General features: G+C 40.8%; 1 protein-coding gene across 2 annotated transcripts in view; it reads left to right on the forward strand.

The window, feature by feature from the left end:
- Positions 1–14,473, forward strand: part of SPOCK1 (SPARC (osteonectin), cwcv and kazal like domains proteoglycan 1) — a 273,294-nt gene that overhangs the window by 172,717 nt on the left and 86,104 nt on the right. For both annotated transcript variants that reach the window (XM_038150666.1, XM_038150667.1), the window contains one exon: positions 9,647–9,779. In XM_038150666.1, the coding sequence (XP_038006594.1) occupies positions 9,647–9,779 (133 nt within the window). The remainder of the gene's footprint in view (positions 1–9,646; positions 9,780–14,473) is intronic.

Below are 14,473 nucleotides of genomic sequence, written 5' to 3' on the forward strand. Positions count from 1 at the left end.
TGCTGTCCCTGCACTGGATCATGTGCATTCAGTTTGTATCATAAATTAATGTGATTATGTAAATCCTGTCCATCAGTTGGGCCCTTCCTGAAGCTGTAGTCACCTTTCATTAAGACACAGCCTGATATAAGGTGGGTTAATGCTTCTGATGGCCTCATTTGAGAAGCTGGGAATGGTATAGATATTATGAGCTCCATCTCCAGCACCCGATAACCAGAGACAGCACTGAATGTGGTGAGAAATTCAGCAGAATGTTTAGACATTCATAGTACTGAGCTCTATAAATCAGCAGTGCTGAATAAGCAACGGGGGCATTAGCCTATTTAGATGCTAAAAAGGATGGGATTTTAAAATTACTCAGCTCCTTCTAGTATTTATAACTGGTTTAGTTTGCATGCACTTCACTAACATTCATTTTATTCTGACATAGGAAACTGCATTCTGATTATTTCCCCGAACCTACCTTGAATAGTGGATTTTGACTACACTCTGGAGGTAGCTTTGGGATTGATTTTTTTTTTTTAGTTGTCTGTTGTTTGACAAGCCAATTCTGTTCAGAAATCACACATGAATTCTTAGGTAATCAATGCTAATTGTGAAAATCCTCAGCAGCTTAATCTGCTGTAGCTTTCTTGAGATTTTAATAAGCCTGTCTCATAATAAAATGTGTCAGAAGGGGCAAATATTTTGCTAGCACAGCTTGTAACTGATTGTTTGAACCATGGCACCAAGTATTCAAGAACAGGAGTACTGTGCAGTCATTTTTAAACAGCAACATTTGATTTAGTGCCTTAAGGGCAAGAATTTTTACTGTATTTTTAAAATTCATTTACTTTCTCATCTCTACCAGCAAAATGTCAATTTATTTTTTTTTCCTGAGGATTGCATGTTATTTGCCTTAGGATAAGCAAAAGCAACATAATGAAGCAGAACACAGCTGAGCTGTCTGAGGATGCTTTGGGGGGGCAGCATTGATTTTTCTCCCTTGCAGTTGCAACGTGACAATAAGATTTCTGAACTTTTTTGCTTCAGAAAAAAAGACCACTCACACTTTGGGCAGTGGAGCCTTTTGGAATGCAGAATTAAGGGTTGTGTTGCACATGATGGAACAAATAAGGCTGGGTTATAAACTGAACTGAAGGACGTGGAGCTGAGCAAGACCCCGGGGTGGGTCTGTCACCTCTTTCAGGCCATTCATTTGTTCCATCAGTTCCATTCTGCCAAACTGCTGAATGTCTGGGGACACATCAGGGCTTTGATGGTGCTAAACTTCACAGACCTCTGCATTTGGCCAAGACTGAGGATGGTTTGAAAGCTGTTCTGTCCTCAGCTTCTGGGAGATTCATCGGTCATGTTGGAGCTTTAAAGTGTTATTAAATGCTGCCAAGAAATCTACCTTGAATTTTAGCCTTACTAAGTAACCTGCACCTGTTCGCACAGCTATGGTTATGCAGGGTTCAACACTGGAACTAGAAATATGAGCTGGAGCAGGGAACTGGTGGGAAATGACTGCTCTGCCAGGTTTGGTGAAAACAATTTTGAACCTGTCTAATTTCATGAAACAGTGCATAGAGAGGGAGGATCAGCTTTCCTCCCCAAACAACCTGACAGCTCAGATTAATCTCACATACCATCGGCAATTCAGCCTCCTTGGAGATCATGGCAAGTTCTGCCAACAGGAGGAGGCAGACCTGATCCGTGCATTATTTTAATATCAGGGTACTCAGATCCTGGCCAGAGAAAAGCTTCCTTTATCCTTTCAAAATGTATTCTTCTTTGGTAATGGGGGGGAAACCAATAAACTGTCCTAGAAGGAAAGAAAGAGGACCAGTGCCAAAAAAAAGGTAGTACATGTGCTGCACACTTCACCTTTATGTGCTTGGTGCCAAGTTCCTGCATCTCATCCAGCATGTGGAATCCAGGACTGGAGATTCCTGCAAACTGAGGAGTGGTGAATAAGAGTTCAGCTTTAATTACAAACTTCCTGCTATCTCCCCTCCTCCTTTGAAATTCAAGGCACTTCATTTTATTTTTACATAGTTTGGTGTCTGAGATTCCTTTTTATGTTAGTGGGAAAACAGCGATGAAAAGGAAAATAATTCTCTTATAAAAATTCATGAGAACAGGCAGAGTTTAGAATCTGTGTTATTTATTCAGGAGAGCACAATGACTTTTAAGAACACTGGGATTTTATGTTTGCGTGGATTTTTTGGTTTGGTTCTTTTGCTTTGTGTACTTTGTCTGTTTTCATACCTGTGCAGCTGTTGAGCATATGTATTAGGTCTAAAAGTTGAAAATCATTTAGAATTTAGATCAAAAAATGAATTGCCACAACAATCTGTTAGCTAAGACTGTAAGTGGAACTTTCAAACATCATTTTTATGCACTGAGTGCTCAAAGGCAGAAATCCTTGTGCTTCTCTAATGGCCTTAATAAACAACCTTATCATTTTTAGTCCAGGAGTAAGTAAAGCCAGAACTAACATCTGAGAAAGATACTTGTACTGAGACCCTGATACTGTGCAGAGTGTGTTGTCCTGGTAGTTTCAGAGTATCCATATTTAAATTACATATTATATCTGTTTAGACACAGACCTTGCTGCTTTCTGAGTAGCCTTGCTCGAGTAGTTGCCTTTGGGGTTCTCTGACTGGAGTTGCAGGATCTCAGAAGTCACCCGCAGCAGCTGCATCACCTCAATCAAGCTCACTGGAGTTTTTCTGGCCTTCCAGGCCCTCAGAATCTGTGTCAGCTTTTCCAAGTCATTTCTTCCTTTAAAACACAGAGAAAGTTAAAAAATAACAAGATTCCTTCATCTTGCAGAACTGATAACCCTGAGGACCCTGAGGACCCTGGGCCCCCAGGCCCTTTGTTCTCTTTCCAGAGCTGGTTGCCAGCTGGACCTAGTGGGATCCATGCAAGAATTTTCAGGGCATTTTCCCTGCAAGATGTGTCTGGGGATGTTCTGGCAAAATAAATGCTGTGCAACATCTTTCAACCTTCCCTACATCCAGCTGACAGGTTCCTTCTGGGAGGTTGTTTCCCCCATGCTTATTTCAAAACATCTTCTTACTGTTGGTAAGAAAGATAGACTCAACTCTTCCTCTTCCCTTGGAAATCCATGTTTTTCATTTCACTGGAATGAAACCTGGTGCACTTTCGCTTCAGCATTGAGATTTTTGCTTTAACTCTTCCCTAAATTCGTGGTCTCTAACCCTGTCTTCTGAGTACCAGTTGCTTTCTGGGAACACTCCAGTGGCTACTGGTTCTCTCTGGACAGACTTAATTGCTAATATAATCTCATCAATGTCATTGTTTGAAAGAACAGCAAGTAGAGTATCCATTTACTATGGGGGCCAGTCTTGAACAAGTTCCATTCTGCCAGAAGGGTCCCCAGCCATCACCAAGCCCCATTAAAACCTTTGTACATCTACCAGTGAGCAGTGGTCTTTTTATTTCTTATGGCTCTTTTAAGTCAGATCTGCTGGGGAGAAGATATGAAGGCAGCAAGAGAGAGTAAAACCAGTTAGGTGAAGTTATTTCTTTGAATATTGAAAGTGGTACTTAGTGCAGTGGGATGATGCTGACATGCAAGGCTGCATGTTATTATTCTTTGTATCTGAAAGTGTAAAACCCAGGTGGAGAAATTGCTGTAATCATATGTCTGTTCTCATTTTGCAGTGTTTGTATTAAATAAAGAGTGTATCAGATTCAATATCATAGTACCTTTTTTCTTCAAGGTAATATGTGTAGACTATTTTCTTTACAAATCTTGACTAGCAGTGGCTCAAGGTATACACAGCTCTTGGAAAAATATGAAAGGTTCTAGAAATGAGGCCACGCTCTTAACTCTAGCAGAATACCAGAATGATTCAAAGAGAGGAGAGAACACTGCCATTTATACTGGTAAATTTCAGGTTTGCCATTCTTTTCCTTGAGAACAAGAGAAACAACTTATGCAAAGGAAAGATAAAAACAGGCAGGCACTGCTGGCTTTATCTTCAGTGTGATAAGCTCCCTTCAGGGGGACATGAACAAACTATGCATGAGGCATGGAGAAAGTACAGACAGTACATTTTAAACTGGTCCCACTGTGAATTGTTCCAGCTTCAAGAAGCCATTCAAGTTTGCTGTCAGAGCTCCTTCCAGCTTCTGGTACCAGCTCTGGTGCACTGAACTTTTCAATTTTGTTTTAATAGCGCTTAAAATAGTTTTATGGGACTTAGGAATTTTTGTTTGCTCTAAGGTCCAGAAAGAAGGATGGATGAAGTTATTCCTAATCTTGAGGAATATCTCTGTGAGAGCTATAATTGAATCTTCAGAACACAACTCACAGAGCCCCACAGACAGGTTTACCTGGAGAATCCTTGCAGTGGGTGGGGCCTCCTGTGGGTGCCTAACTCAAACCTGCCTTCCAGGGAACCTGCAAACCCTGAAGATGGTGACATGGCTGTTGCTTCATGGAAGAAGTCTCTGGAAGAGGCTGTTGGGAAGAGATGGCTTTTGCTGCAAGCAGCCCAGCTAGGAGTAGCAATGTCAATAAAAGCTCAGTAACATCAGTTTATCCGCATGAAATAATTTGGGTTTTCCAAGTCAGTATTTTGTACATAAGGCCTGTTTCATCAAAAAAAAAATCCTGAGCAGCTCAATACTGCTCAATAGGACCTGAAATAAGTAGTTGTATGATTTTAAGCCCAGAAAACACAATAGGTGTAACTAATTTACAACATGAATTGAACCAAATTCTATGGTTGTGTTACATCACTGAAACACCAAGTTAAAGAACAAGAAGAGACAGTACCAATCTCACTATTTGTTTACCTGATACTTTCTGTCAGAAGACATTGTGTAACTTATTTGTTGGGGTTTTTGAGAAACTTTCTGCTGTTATTTGCAGCAGACCTTTGAAAACTCACCTAACAAAAACTCCTTTGGGTAAAGTGTCTTTTTCTTGTCCAATAAAATTACCAAATAAGTTCTAAAGTCCCAAGGAGAAATTTCTATTTACTGTCTGCTTCATCCTAAAAGTTTGTCAGGACTTTCAAAAGCAACAGCCTGCTAAAGGAGCCTGATTGGTAATTGCATTAAACCCATCAATGTTTAATCTGGTAATGTACTGTATGTGCATTTGGGAGTAACTGATCTTGAAGCCAGGTAACATACTCTCAATGTTGTACATTTTCTTCTTATTGAAAAGTCTGAACATATGTCAAATATAAAATTAAATGTAAGTAAACTGCAAATGTAAAGAAACAAAACATCTCTTTTTTTCTGCAAGTGCCTTTATTTTGACCCCTGGCTTTGCCAGATGTTTTTCCATACATGCTTTTGTGTACTGTCCCTGAAAAATTGTTATCAGAAAGATAAAGAGATTCCCTAAATAGCTCAGCCTATGTCATCCAGTCAAGGGTTGGTCAGGAATTAAGGCTTTGCATTTTTGAGTTTTGTTGTTGTTTTTTTTTAATCTGAGACAATTTAACTTTTGTTTGACAAACTTTTGCTGAATTAAAGGCACAGTTCAAACTCCCCAGCAGGCTCTCAGAGCCCAGAACTGATGCTCCCAGCCAGGCTGGACGGGGCCAGGTGATTCCCATCCTGGGGACTGCCAGCTGCACCCAGCTGGGGCTGAGCTTCTGGCTCCCCAGGGCACACCTGGAAGCCATAAAATCCTGAGTGGAGCCACTTTTCCTCAAGGTCTTTTCTGCATGGCCAGGGCTCTGTGCTTGTCAGCGTGTGCTGACGTGCAGCTGGCTCTGGCTGCCCTGAGCTGCCCTGTACCCTGCTGGCATCTGGCTGGTGGCATCTGCAAAGCCTCAGGCACTGCCCCTGCTCCTGTGCAAGCCAAGCAGATGGCAGCTCCCAGGATTGTCACAGTGTGTGTTGAGCAGTGTGCCTGTGTAAAGAGTAATGAACTTCAGTCACTGTGCAACTGCGAATGCTTTAAACCACTGACATTTCTTTATGTGTTAAAATACCAAGAGGCTGAATGCTGTAAAACTTACCAACTCCATAATTCTTCTTCTTTTGGTGCATTGTTTCACCAGTCTGCAAAACAAAAGCAGGCAGGGTTTGCCTGTAAGTCTTAATACTTGACCAAAACATTCATGTGTTCCAGCTTCTGGAAAAGTGAAAATAGTCATGGATCCTTTCAACTCTGAGTCTTAAAGCAGGATTAAAGTTGTTTGTCAGGGGAAAAAAAAAAAAAAAGTCTAATTTGCTTTGGCCTGGCTTGCTCCTGACACATTCATTCTAAACCAAGATAATTAGCACAGCAGAGCATTCCCAGAGTATGTGAATGTGCACTTCCATTGAGAAGGGATTTGCTGGCTGGCTGTTTATGACAGCCAATGTTCTTGTCTGGGTTTTAATTTGTTTGTTTGTATGTTTGATGTGTTGTTAGGAGTTACAGGATTGAAAAGCTTCCAAAAGTCCTGGCCAGCCTCTCAAAAATATGACTGCAGAAAAATACATGTTTGTTTTTGGAAAATAGATGTTCCTTTTACAAGATAGGTGCTCAGCTGTGGTTTTGGTGGGGAACCTGGGAATCCAGTCAAAACTTTTAGCTGTTGCTCACTTGGCCAAGCTGACAAAAATTACTTTTGACTTGCTTCAAATACAGTGGCACTTTGCACTATTGTTTTGGAAAAACTTGCAGCTTGAAAAGAGTATATCAGTTTTTGAAAGCCAGGCTGTTTCTTGCAACAAAAATGGCTGCTGTGCTACCAGTTCCATGCACCTGCAGGAATGAGGGAGCTGCAGATTCCTTGCAGCATTCCCTGCCTCGTTACACACATTATATGAAGTGCTACTAAAATAGTTTCATTTTTATTTCATATTAATGAAGTGCTTTGAGATCTACTCCACTGTAAATTCTTGTTATTAAACATCACCCTTTCAAAAAATAAACTTCTTTTATTATCAAAAGAAGATCCTGAAGATGAATGTGGGGGTTAGGAAGAGTAAATGTTTCCTTCATTGTCTGCAGGCAGAACACAGCAAATTGGGCTCTGGTGAAAGTGTAGTGGTCCCCAGCTGAGGGGACACACCAGGCTCGGTGCTGTCTTCCAGGCAGCTGCTCTGAGAACAGAGCTCAGGCCTAAGGCTGTGCATGTTCTTTATACTCTCAGTAAAGTGGTTGAAAGGGCCACCAGGCTCGATCAGCTGCTGGAATGGCTCAAAACAATCAAATTGAACTACTTTTTCCTTTTTTTTTTTTTTTTTTAAAGTGATGATTAGAGAGTGAAAAACATCATCAGCTTCAGAAGAATTTTCCAATAGGAACTGGCTTTGCAATATGAATCTTGAAGAGATCAAAGAAGGATTAAATAAATTAAGAGCAAGGGGGTGTAAGGCTGTGCAGAGATGGACAAGCAGCCCTGTCCTGAGTGGACTTTTCTTTTCATGTTGTAGTATACAATAGCTGATGTACCCGATGTCCACAAATGCTGTACAATGTGTTTATACTTGCCCCTGAGATCCTGTGATTTTTTTAGGCATCAGTCTAGCTAAGAACTGCAATATATTTAATTTTGATGAGGTGCTCGTTAGTTCACTCACTCCTCTCCATCCTCCACGCTTCGTGGCTGATGGCTTTGATGATGATGGCACTAAATCACACACTTCAAATTTAGCATTTCTTGGCTGTTTTTCTATAACTAATCCTAAAATGTTCTTCTTAACAATTTTATGTATAGCAAAGGATCTATCTTTTGAAATCATGGAAGTTAAACTCAGTGAAAAGTCTGCTTTAAGCTCTGACTTTCTGCAGTCTCCAGAGGAAAAGCACAGCTCCTTTCATATTTGTCTCCAGACTCTGCCCATCAGTATCTACAGCAGAACATTAAAACATATTTTTGACTCTGAGTTTGTGTATTTCCAGAAGTGTAGGGCTGTAAGTAAAGTAAATGAGGAAATTTTCCTATCAAGCTGAAAAAAAACCAACACAAGTCGTGCCTGTAATCCAAAGAGCTCAAGAAAATAAGATAATCATTACATTTTGATAACAAAGCATAGTTGGGGGCTACAGAGAAATCAGTTTCAGTGGAAAACTTAAATAAGGAGTTTGTACAGCCTCAGCATAAGAGATCAGATCCACAGAGCTGCTTTAGGGGGTTCAGAGCCAGTAACCACCCCTCTCCACAGCATTCAGCACTGGTGTATTGCACCTTTGTAGCAGAATGCATCTGAAACAGGGAGTGCTGCTCTCTGCATTAAGGAGACTTCTTCAAAATAACAAGGGAATTTAGTCTTAAATACTTGGCTTCTATTTTCATAGTTTATTATATCATGATTGGATTCCTTTTGTGGACCCAATCCTCTTAATAGTACTATTCATTTCCGGCAAAGGTTAGACTTGAGTGAAATTAGGACTGAGATGAAAGAATAGAATTTATATTATTTAGCAGCTGGATGTGTCATTACATCAGAGTTGGTATTGTGTAGCAAATTGCAAGCTGTAGTGAAATTGCTTTAAAAAATATCTGTATATATTTTTCTAAAACTGTGATAAAGTCATTCAGCAGCACATTGAAATGCATTTCTAGCTGAACTGTTACATCATATCTTTTTTCTTCCTGTGGTACAAGAACAGATGGCAGTTATTTTTCTTACCAGTCTCCAGCAAAGCTGCTGCAATGCTTTGCCTTCCCTTGTAAATGCTTTCAAGTGAAAGACAAGTACACAGGACCAAAATGAATCTGCAGTGTAACACTGGATTGGGGTTTCTAAAGCAAACTTTTAATCAGCTCACAATACTAGGCTGGTGATAATTACTTAATGTCCTATCAGTCAAGTAGTTCATTATGACAGGAAAACGAGCCGTTAGTCAGAATCAATGGCACATTTTGCTATAAGTCTTCAGAGCAGATGTCTTTCTTCACAGACATTTTTAATGCAATAATTGAGTATTCTATAACTTAAACACAAGTGCAGTCACTCCCCAGGGGCACACATTGGTGGATTTGGAGATGCTCTCTGTGACTTTATGGCATTCCTGGGGGGACTGTGATTGATCTGAGAACCTCAGCTGATCACTCAGTAGCTGGTGTGTCAAAAGGGCTCCTGCCTGTATATTATATTCTGTATATTATAACAATATACACAATCATACACAAAAGTGTGATTCTGTATATTGTTATAAGCACAGTATAAATTGTAATGTTTTCTGAAGGATTTTTTTTTTAAATCATTGCTACCTTAGCACTAGTTTTGCAGCTCTGAGAAGGCCTGGTGAAAATGTCTCTAAATACAACCTGGTGTAATGTTGCCTGCATCACCAGAAATGCTGTGTAGCTCAAGAAATGCTGTATTCTGAAGTGAAATCATTTGTAGTTATAAATCAAAATGAAACCACTAAGTGTTGTAAATCAAGGGCTGCCTACCAATTTATGACTTTTTAGATTGCCTGCTGTAATATGCCATATTATAAAAGCATTGTTAGGAGCTGTATTTAATTTACTTGCTTTAAATTATAGCTTAGTAGACTTGGCAGCACTGGGTTAATGGTTGGACTCAATGATCTTAAAGGTCTTTTCCAACTGAAATGATTCTAAATTAACACTATACTGAAAATCCAGCTTTATTCAGAGAAGCTCTAATTCTTCTGCTTTATACAAACTTCTCAAAAACCGTGGTGTGTTTTATTTTACAGCCTTCGACAAAAGAAAGGCAACTTGGCCCAGAAGCACTGGGCTGGAGCAGCCAACATGGCCAAGTGCAAGCCCTGCCCCCTGGCCCATGCCAGCGCCGTCTGCGGCTCCGACGGACACACCTACAGCAGCCAGGTAAGGTGACACACCTACAGCAGCCAGCTAAGGTGACACACTGCAGCAGCCAGCTAAGGTGACACACCTACAGCAGCCAGGTAAGGTGACACACTGCAGGACACACCTACAGCAGCCAGGTAAGGTGACACACCTACAGCAGCCAGCTAAGGTGACACACTGCAGCAGCCAGGAAAGGTGACACACTGCAGGACACACCTACAGCAGCCAGGTAAGGTGACACACTGCAGCACACACCCACAGCAGCCAGGTAAGGTGACACACCTACAGCAGCCAGGTAAGGTGACACACTGCAGCACACACCCACAGCAGCCAGGTGAGCTGACACACTGCAGCACACACCTACAGCAGCCAGGTAAGGTGACACACTGCAGCACACACCCACAGCAGCCAGGTAAGGTGACACACTGCAGCACACACCCACAGCAGCCAGGTAAGGTGACACACTAACAGCACACACCTACAGCAGCCAGATAAGGTGACACACCTACAGCACACACCTACAGCAGCCAGATAAGGTGACACACCTACAGCACACACCTACAGCACACACCTACAGCACACACCTACAGCAGCCAGGTGAGCTCACACACCCCCCAGCACACACCCACAGCAGCCAGGTGAGCTCTGCCTGGGGTCACACCCACAGCACCCAGGTGAGCTCTGCCTGGGGTCACACCCACAGCAGCCAGGTGAGCTCTGCCTGGGGTCACACCCACAGCACCCAGGTGAGCTCTGCCTGGGGTCACACCCACAGCACGCAGGTGAGCTGTGCCTGCAGCCCCAGCTCCTGCAGCAGCACTCAGCTGGCATGTGGGGTGAAGGTGAAAGGCCTCTTGCTGTTAGGCAGTATTAAATTACTCTCTTCCTTAATCTAGGAATGCTTTTTTGTGTGAAAAGTGATGATAAACATAGGCTTTTCCATATTTGACAAACAGCAAATCAGAATGCCAAATTGCAATCTTGTGACTTTCCTGATTCATGTTTCTCTAAATAGCCTGTTCTCTTAATGAAGTAGACCAATTTTAATATTGATGATGCAGCTGAAAAAGAAGTATCATTTGATGAGATTGGCTTGTTTCGACAAGAGGATTTGGGGATAGTTTGGATTTTTTTTAAGGCTTGGTCTCCAAATCATAAAATAACTTAGCAGAACCATTCTTCAGTGATAGATTTATTTTTAATTGTCTCTATTTTCCTAGACTGCATGGGTAACATATTACAATTCATTTAGCCTGTGGCTTTAATAGGCTTGTGTGCCAGATGCAGCATATATGGTACCATAAAAAAATTCCCATAACCCAGTGGGGATAAATTGACTCATTGTTATACTGAAAATACGATCACCTTAGGGCTTGACTCAATAAAAGACAATGTCTTCACAGCCATTCAGCATTCCAGATCTCCCATTAGCAAAAAAAAGCCTTCCATGCCTTGGACACATGTCCCAAAAACAGCACTTCAGGCACTGGAAAGCATGTTTAGGAAATACCCTTAAGGTTCTCTTAAATTCATGCATGCAAAGTAATGTTTAAAAGCCAGTAAAACTACCTTTCAAAATCCAAAAATAGCCTTCACAAAAAAAAAAAAAGCCAAAAAAACCAACAAACAAACAGGAAAATAAAGCTATCGGGGAAAAAATTTCTCTGCTGGGTAGTGACAGCTACATTATTTTCTCAGCTGGGCATCTTGAATTCTCCACTTATTAATGGACACAAGTATTAAAATGCTGCCATGCCTTGGTACTTTCAGCTTCTCTCCTGTTCTGGCTGAAGGATTTGCATGGCCAGAAGGAGCAAATGAGAGCAGAAACTCTCATCTGTGCACACAGACTGCAGGAAAAATGGCCACATGTTGCCTGTTAAACAAGTTACTCTTTAATTCTCTCTAGGAGTGTGCATTGCAGTAATGTAGCTTTGGCATTTATGGTTAAGGGGGGCTCATTTTAAAAACATTTTTTTCTGTCTGAACTCTTGAATCCATAAGACTGTTCTGTAGCAAATAGATTTCACTTCATGTTCTGTCATGCTATGCACTCACTTCTGTGCATCTCACCTGCCTCTCTGTTAGCTCCAAATGGGATTTTGGCCTTCTCTGTTTCTCACCATAAGATCTAACTGGTTTTCATCAGCACACTGCCAATGTTATAAATTCACTAAGCTATTGTCATTATGATATGAGCCTGACAGCTACAATGAAGACATGAAACATTTCCTGGTGCTGACATGTTTGACTGTCAGAGACACCTCCCAGAAGTTGCCTGTTTGGGTTTTCGGGTTTTTTTCAAAGGATATATTTTAAAGATTTATTCTGGAACAACTATGTTTCATCTTTATTTATTGTCTGTTTTACAATCAATTGCTCCTGTTCTAGCAAAATTCAATTTATTTATTTTTTTAGAAGATGGATTTTAGTAAATGAGCTGAAAATACTTTAGGGAGAGCATTAAAATAAAATAGTATATGTTAGTGTCCTAACAAATAACGTTTTTATGATCAGGAATGATCATGAGTATCTGGTACCTTTCACAAAAAAAACATACTGCTTCCCTCAAACTCACTGTTAGAATTCACCAGACAATGGGATCCCTTTTTCTTGCCTTCAAGTCACTAAAATCAAAGTTTTCTCAGTAAATTTCTTTCACATGCCAGTGCTGTTGGCAGGCATATTTCTGGCCCTGCAGTGCTGCCACGTTCTAGTATTGACTGTGAGAATGCACCCAGGGGGACTGGAGTGTGGGCACTGCTTTGTGAGGGGATGTGTTTGTTGGTCCTGGCTCTGCATCTCTGAACGGGCAAATGGGCACATTCCTGCTGAGCTTGTGAACAAAGCATAGAGAGAGGTCATGAAGTTTCAGCAGGAAAAATCTTGTGGAAGTGCCTCCTGGGCTTCCCCTGCTGCTGGCAGCCAGGTGGGACAGGCAGACACAGCAGCAGCAGCTGGTCCATCCTGGCTGCAGTGGGTCTGGCCTCTCCTGCAGGCACAGCTCAGCTGGGAGAAGGGCTTGGGGCTCCTGGCCTGGCAGAGCAGCATCCAAGTGTTTCACTCATGACCTGGGGCTGCCATCCTACAGCAGCAGTCTTTGTACCAGGGCTGGCCCTTCCCATGCTTTGAACTGTTATCTGAGGGAAAAAAATGAATGAAAAGACACCACACAAGTATGACCGGGTGATCAAATGCAGATGAAACTGAGTGACTAAAAATGCCCAGTAATTCACATTAAGAAAATGCACACATACTAAATACACATCTCACAGGCTCTCACTTAGCCATTTGATCCTAGAATAATTCCAACTGTTTCTCAGGAAATGTAGTAGACCTAGAGGCAAGAATTTCTTAACAAAATTGGGGAAAGTCAACCAACTCAATAATGCAAGGGTTATAGGAGAAAAAAATAACAAAAGATAAACTAAAGCTCCATTTTTGAGCTTACTGGTTGATGTAGACAGAAGTTCAGGATGTTTAACTCAGCCTTGCTGAGTTCCACCAAAGACATGGAGCCCTTCAGCCCCACAACTAAGTTATTGAGGGCTAGTCAAAGAAGCCTTTTATCTTTTTAATCTTCCATTGGAAAACATTCAGTGGGGTTGACTTCCAGCGCAAAGACAAATGGTAAAATGTTAAAGGTTATAAAAATGCCCACATCTTGTGCTGCAATGATTTAAGTGTCACCTAAACTATAGGTGATGAGAAACAAGGTAATGAGAACTTTGATGTCTCTAAGTTGATCCAGCTACATGTTTGGGAGTTTTACTGCTTAAAAAAAAAATCTCACCACTCTTTAGGCATTAAACCTTTCTGGTTCTTTTCTGAAATCTTGAAAACTTGATCTGGATTTTTTCATCTGCTACACATAAGTGCTAAAGTGGAAAGCCCTTGTTGGGCTGTAGTGTATGGTGGGGGTTTTTTATTATTCTAGTTTTGTTTTCCAGATGACAAACTAATTCTTCCAAGCAATGGGATTCTTCAGTTGCACCAATAATTTCAGCACTTCTGCATGACAAAATTTGAACACAGATGTGATCTGTATACAGGAACCGAAAAATTAGTGGTTTTTGAACTTGCAGAATTTTCCTGTCTGGAAAACTTTACAAATGATCACCCTTCCTGTGGGCTCTGAACTCTAAGAGGCTTGGGTTTATCAAAGATTTCACTGATTTCTTTTTCTAGTTGCTGCTTGAAATGCAGATATTTTAAAATGTTAAAATGCACACCATCTCTAACATAATAACTTTGTACAAAGAAGTTTCCTGGGTATAACAGCTCTATTTAATATTGTGACAATACAGAGCACTTCCATAGGTTATTACAGGCAGATTTTTCAAAGCTCTTGAAAGTACTAATGAATTAAGCTTATAAGGTGCATAAGCCCTGTAAAGAGCTCGATGTAATTAGTTAATGTTTTTGTCAGCAACACATTAGGAAGAATAACTTTGAAGATGTCAGTTTTACAGGAACTTTAATTAAGCTTGTTAATAAAGTAATTACCTGAACATGACGATGACTGTATTAACTAGTCAGAAAATGAAAATTAGGATCATCTTAAATTACAAAACATACCACCTCAATGACTAATGGTCCCCTCAAAGATGGAAAGGTACATTGGCATAATTATTATATTTCTAATTAGGTACATTGTTGTTCTGCAAATTTCAATTAAATCATCATGAACTAATTAAGTCCATAATCATGAC

This window comes from Motacilla alba, chromosome 13 (assembly GCF_015832195.1).
Source record: "Motacilla alba alba isolate MOTALB_02 chromosome 13, Motacilla_alba_V1.0_pri, whole genome shotgun sequence".
Lineage (NCBI taxonomy): Eukaryota > Metazoa > Chordata > Aves > Passeriformes > Motacillidae > Motacilla > Motacilla alba.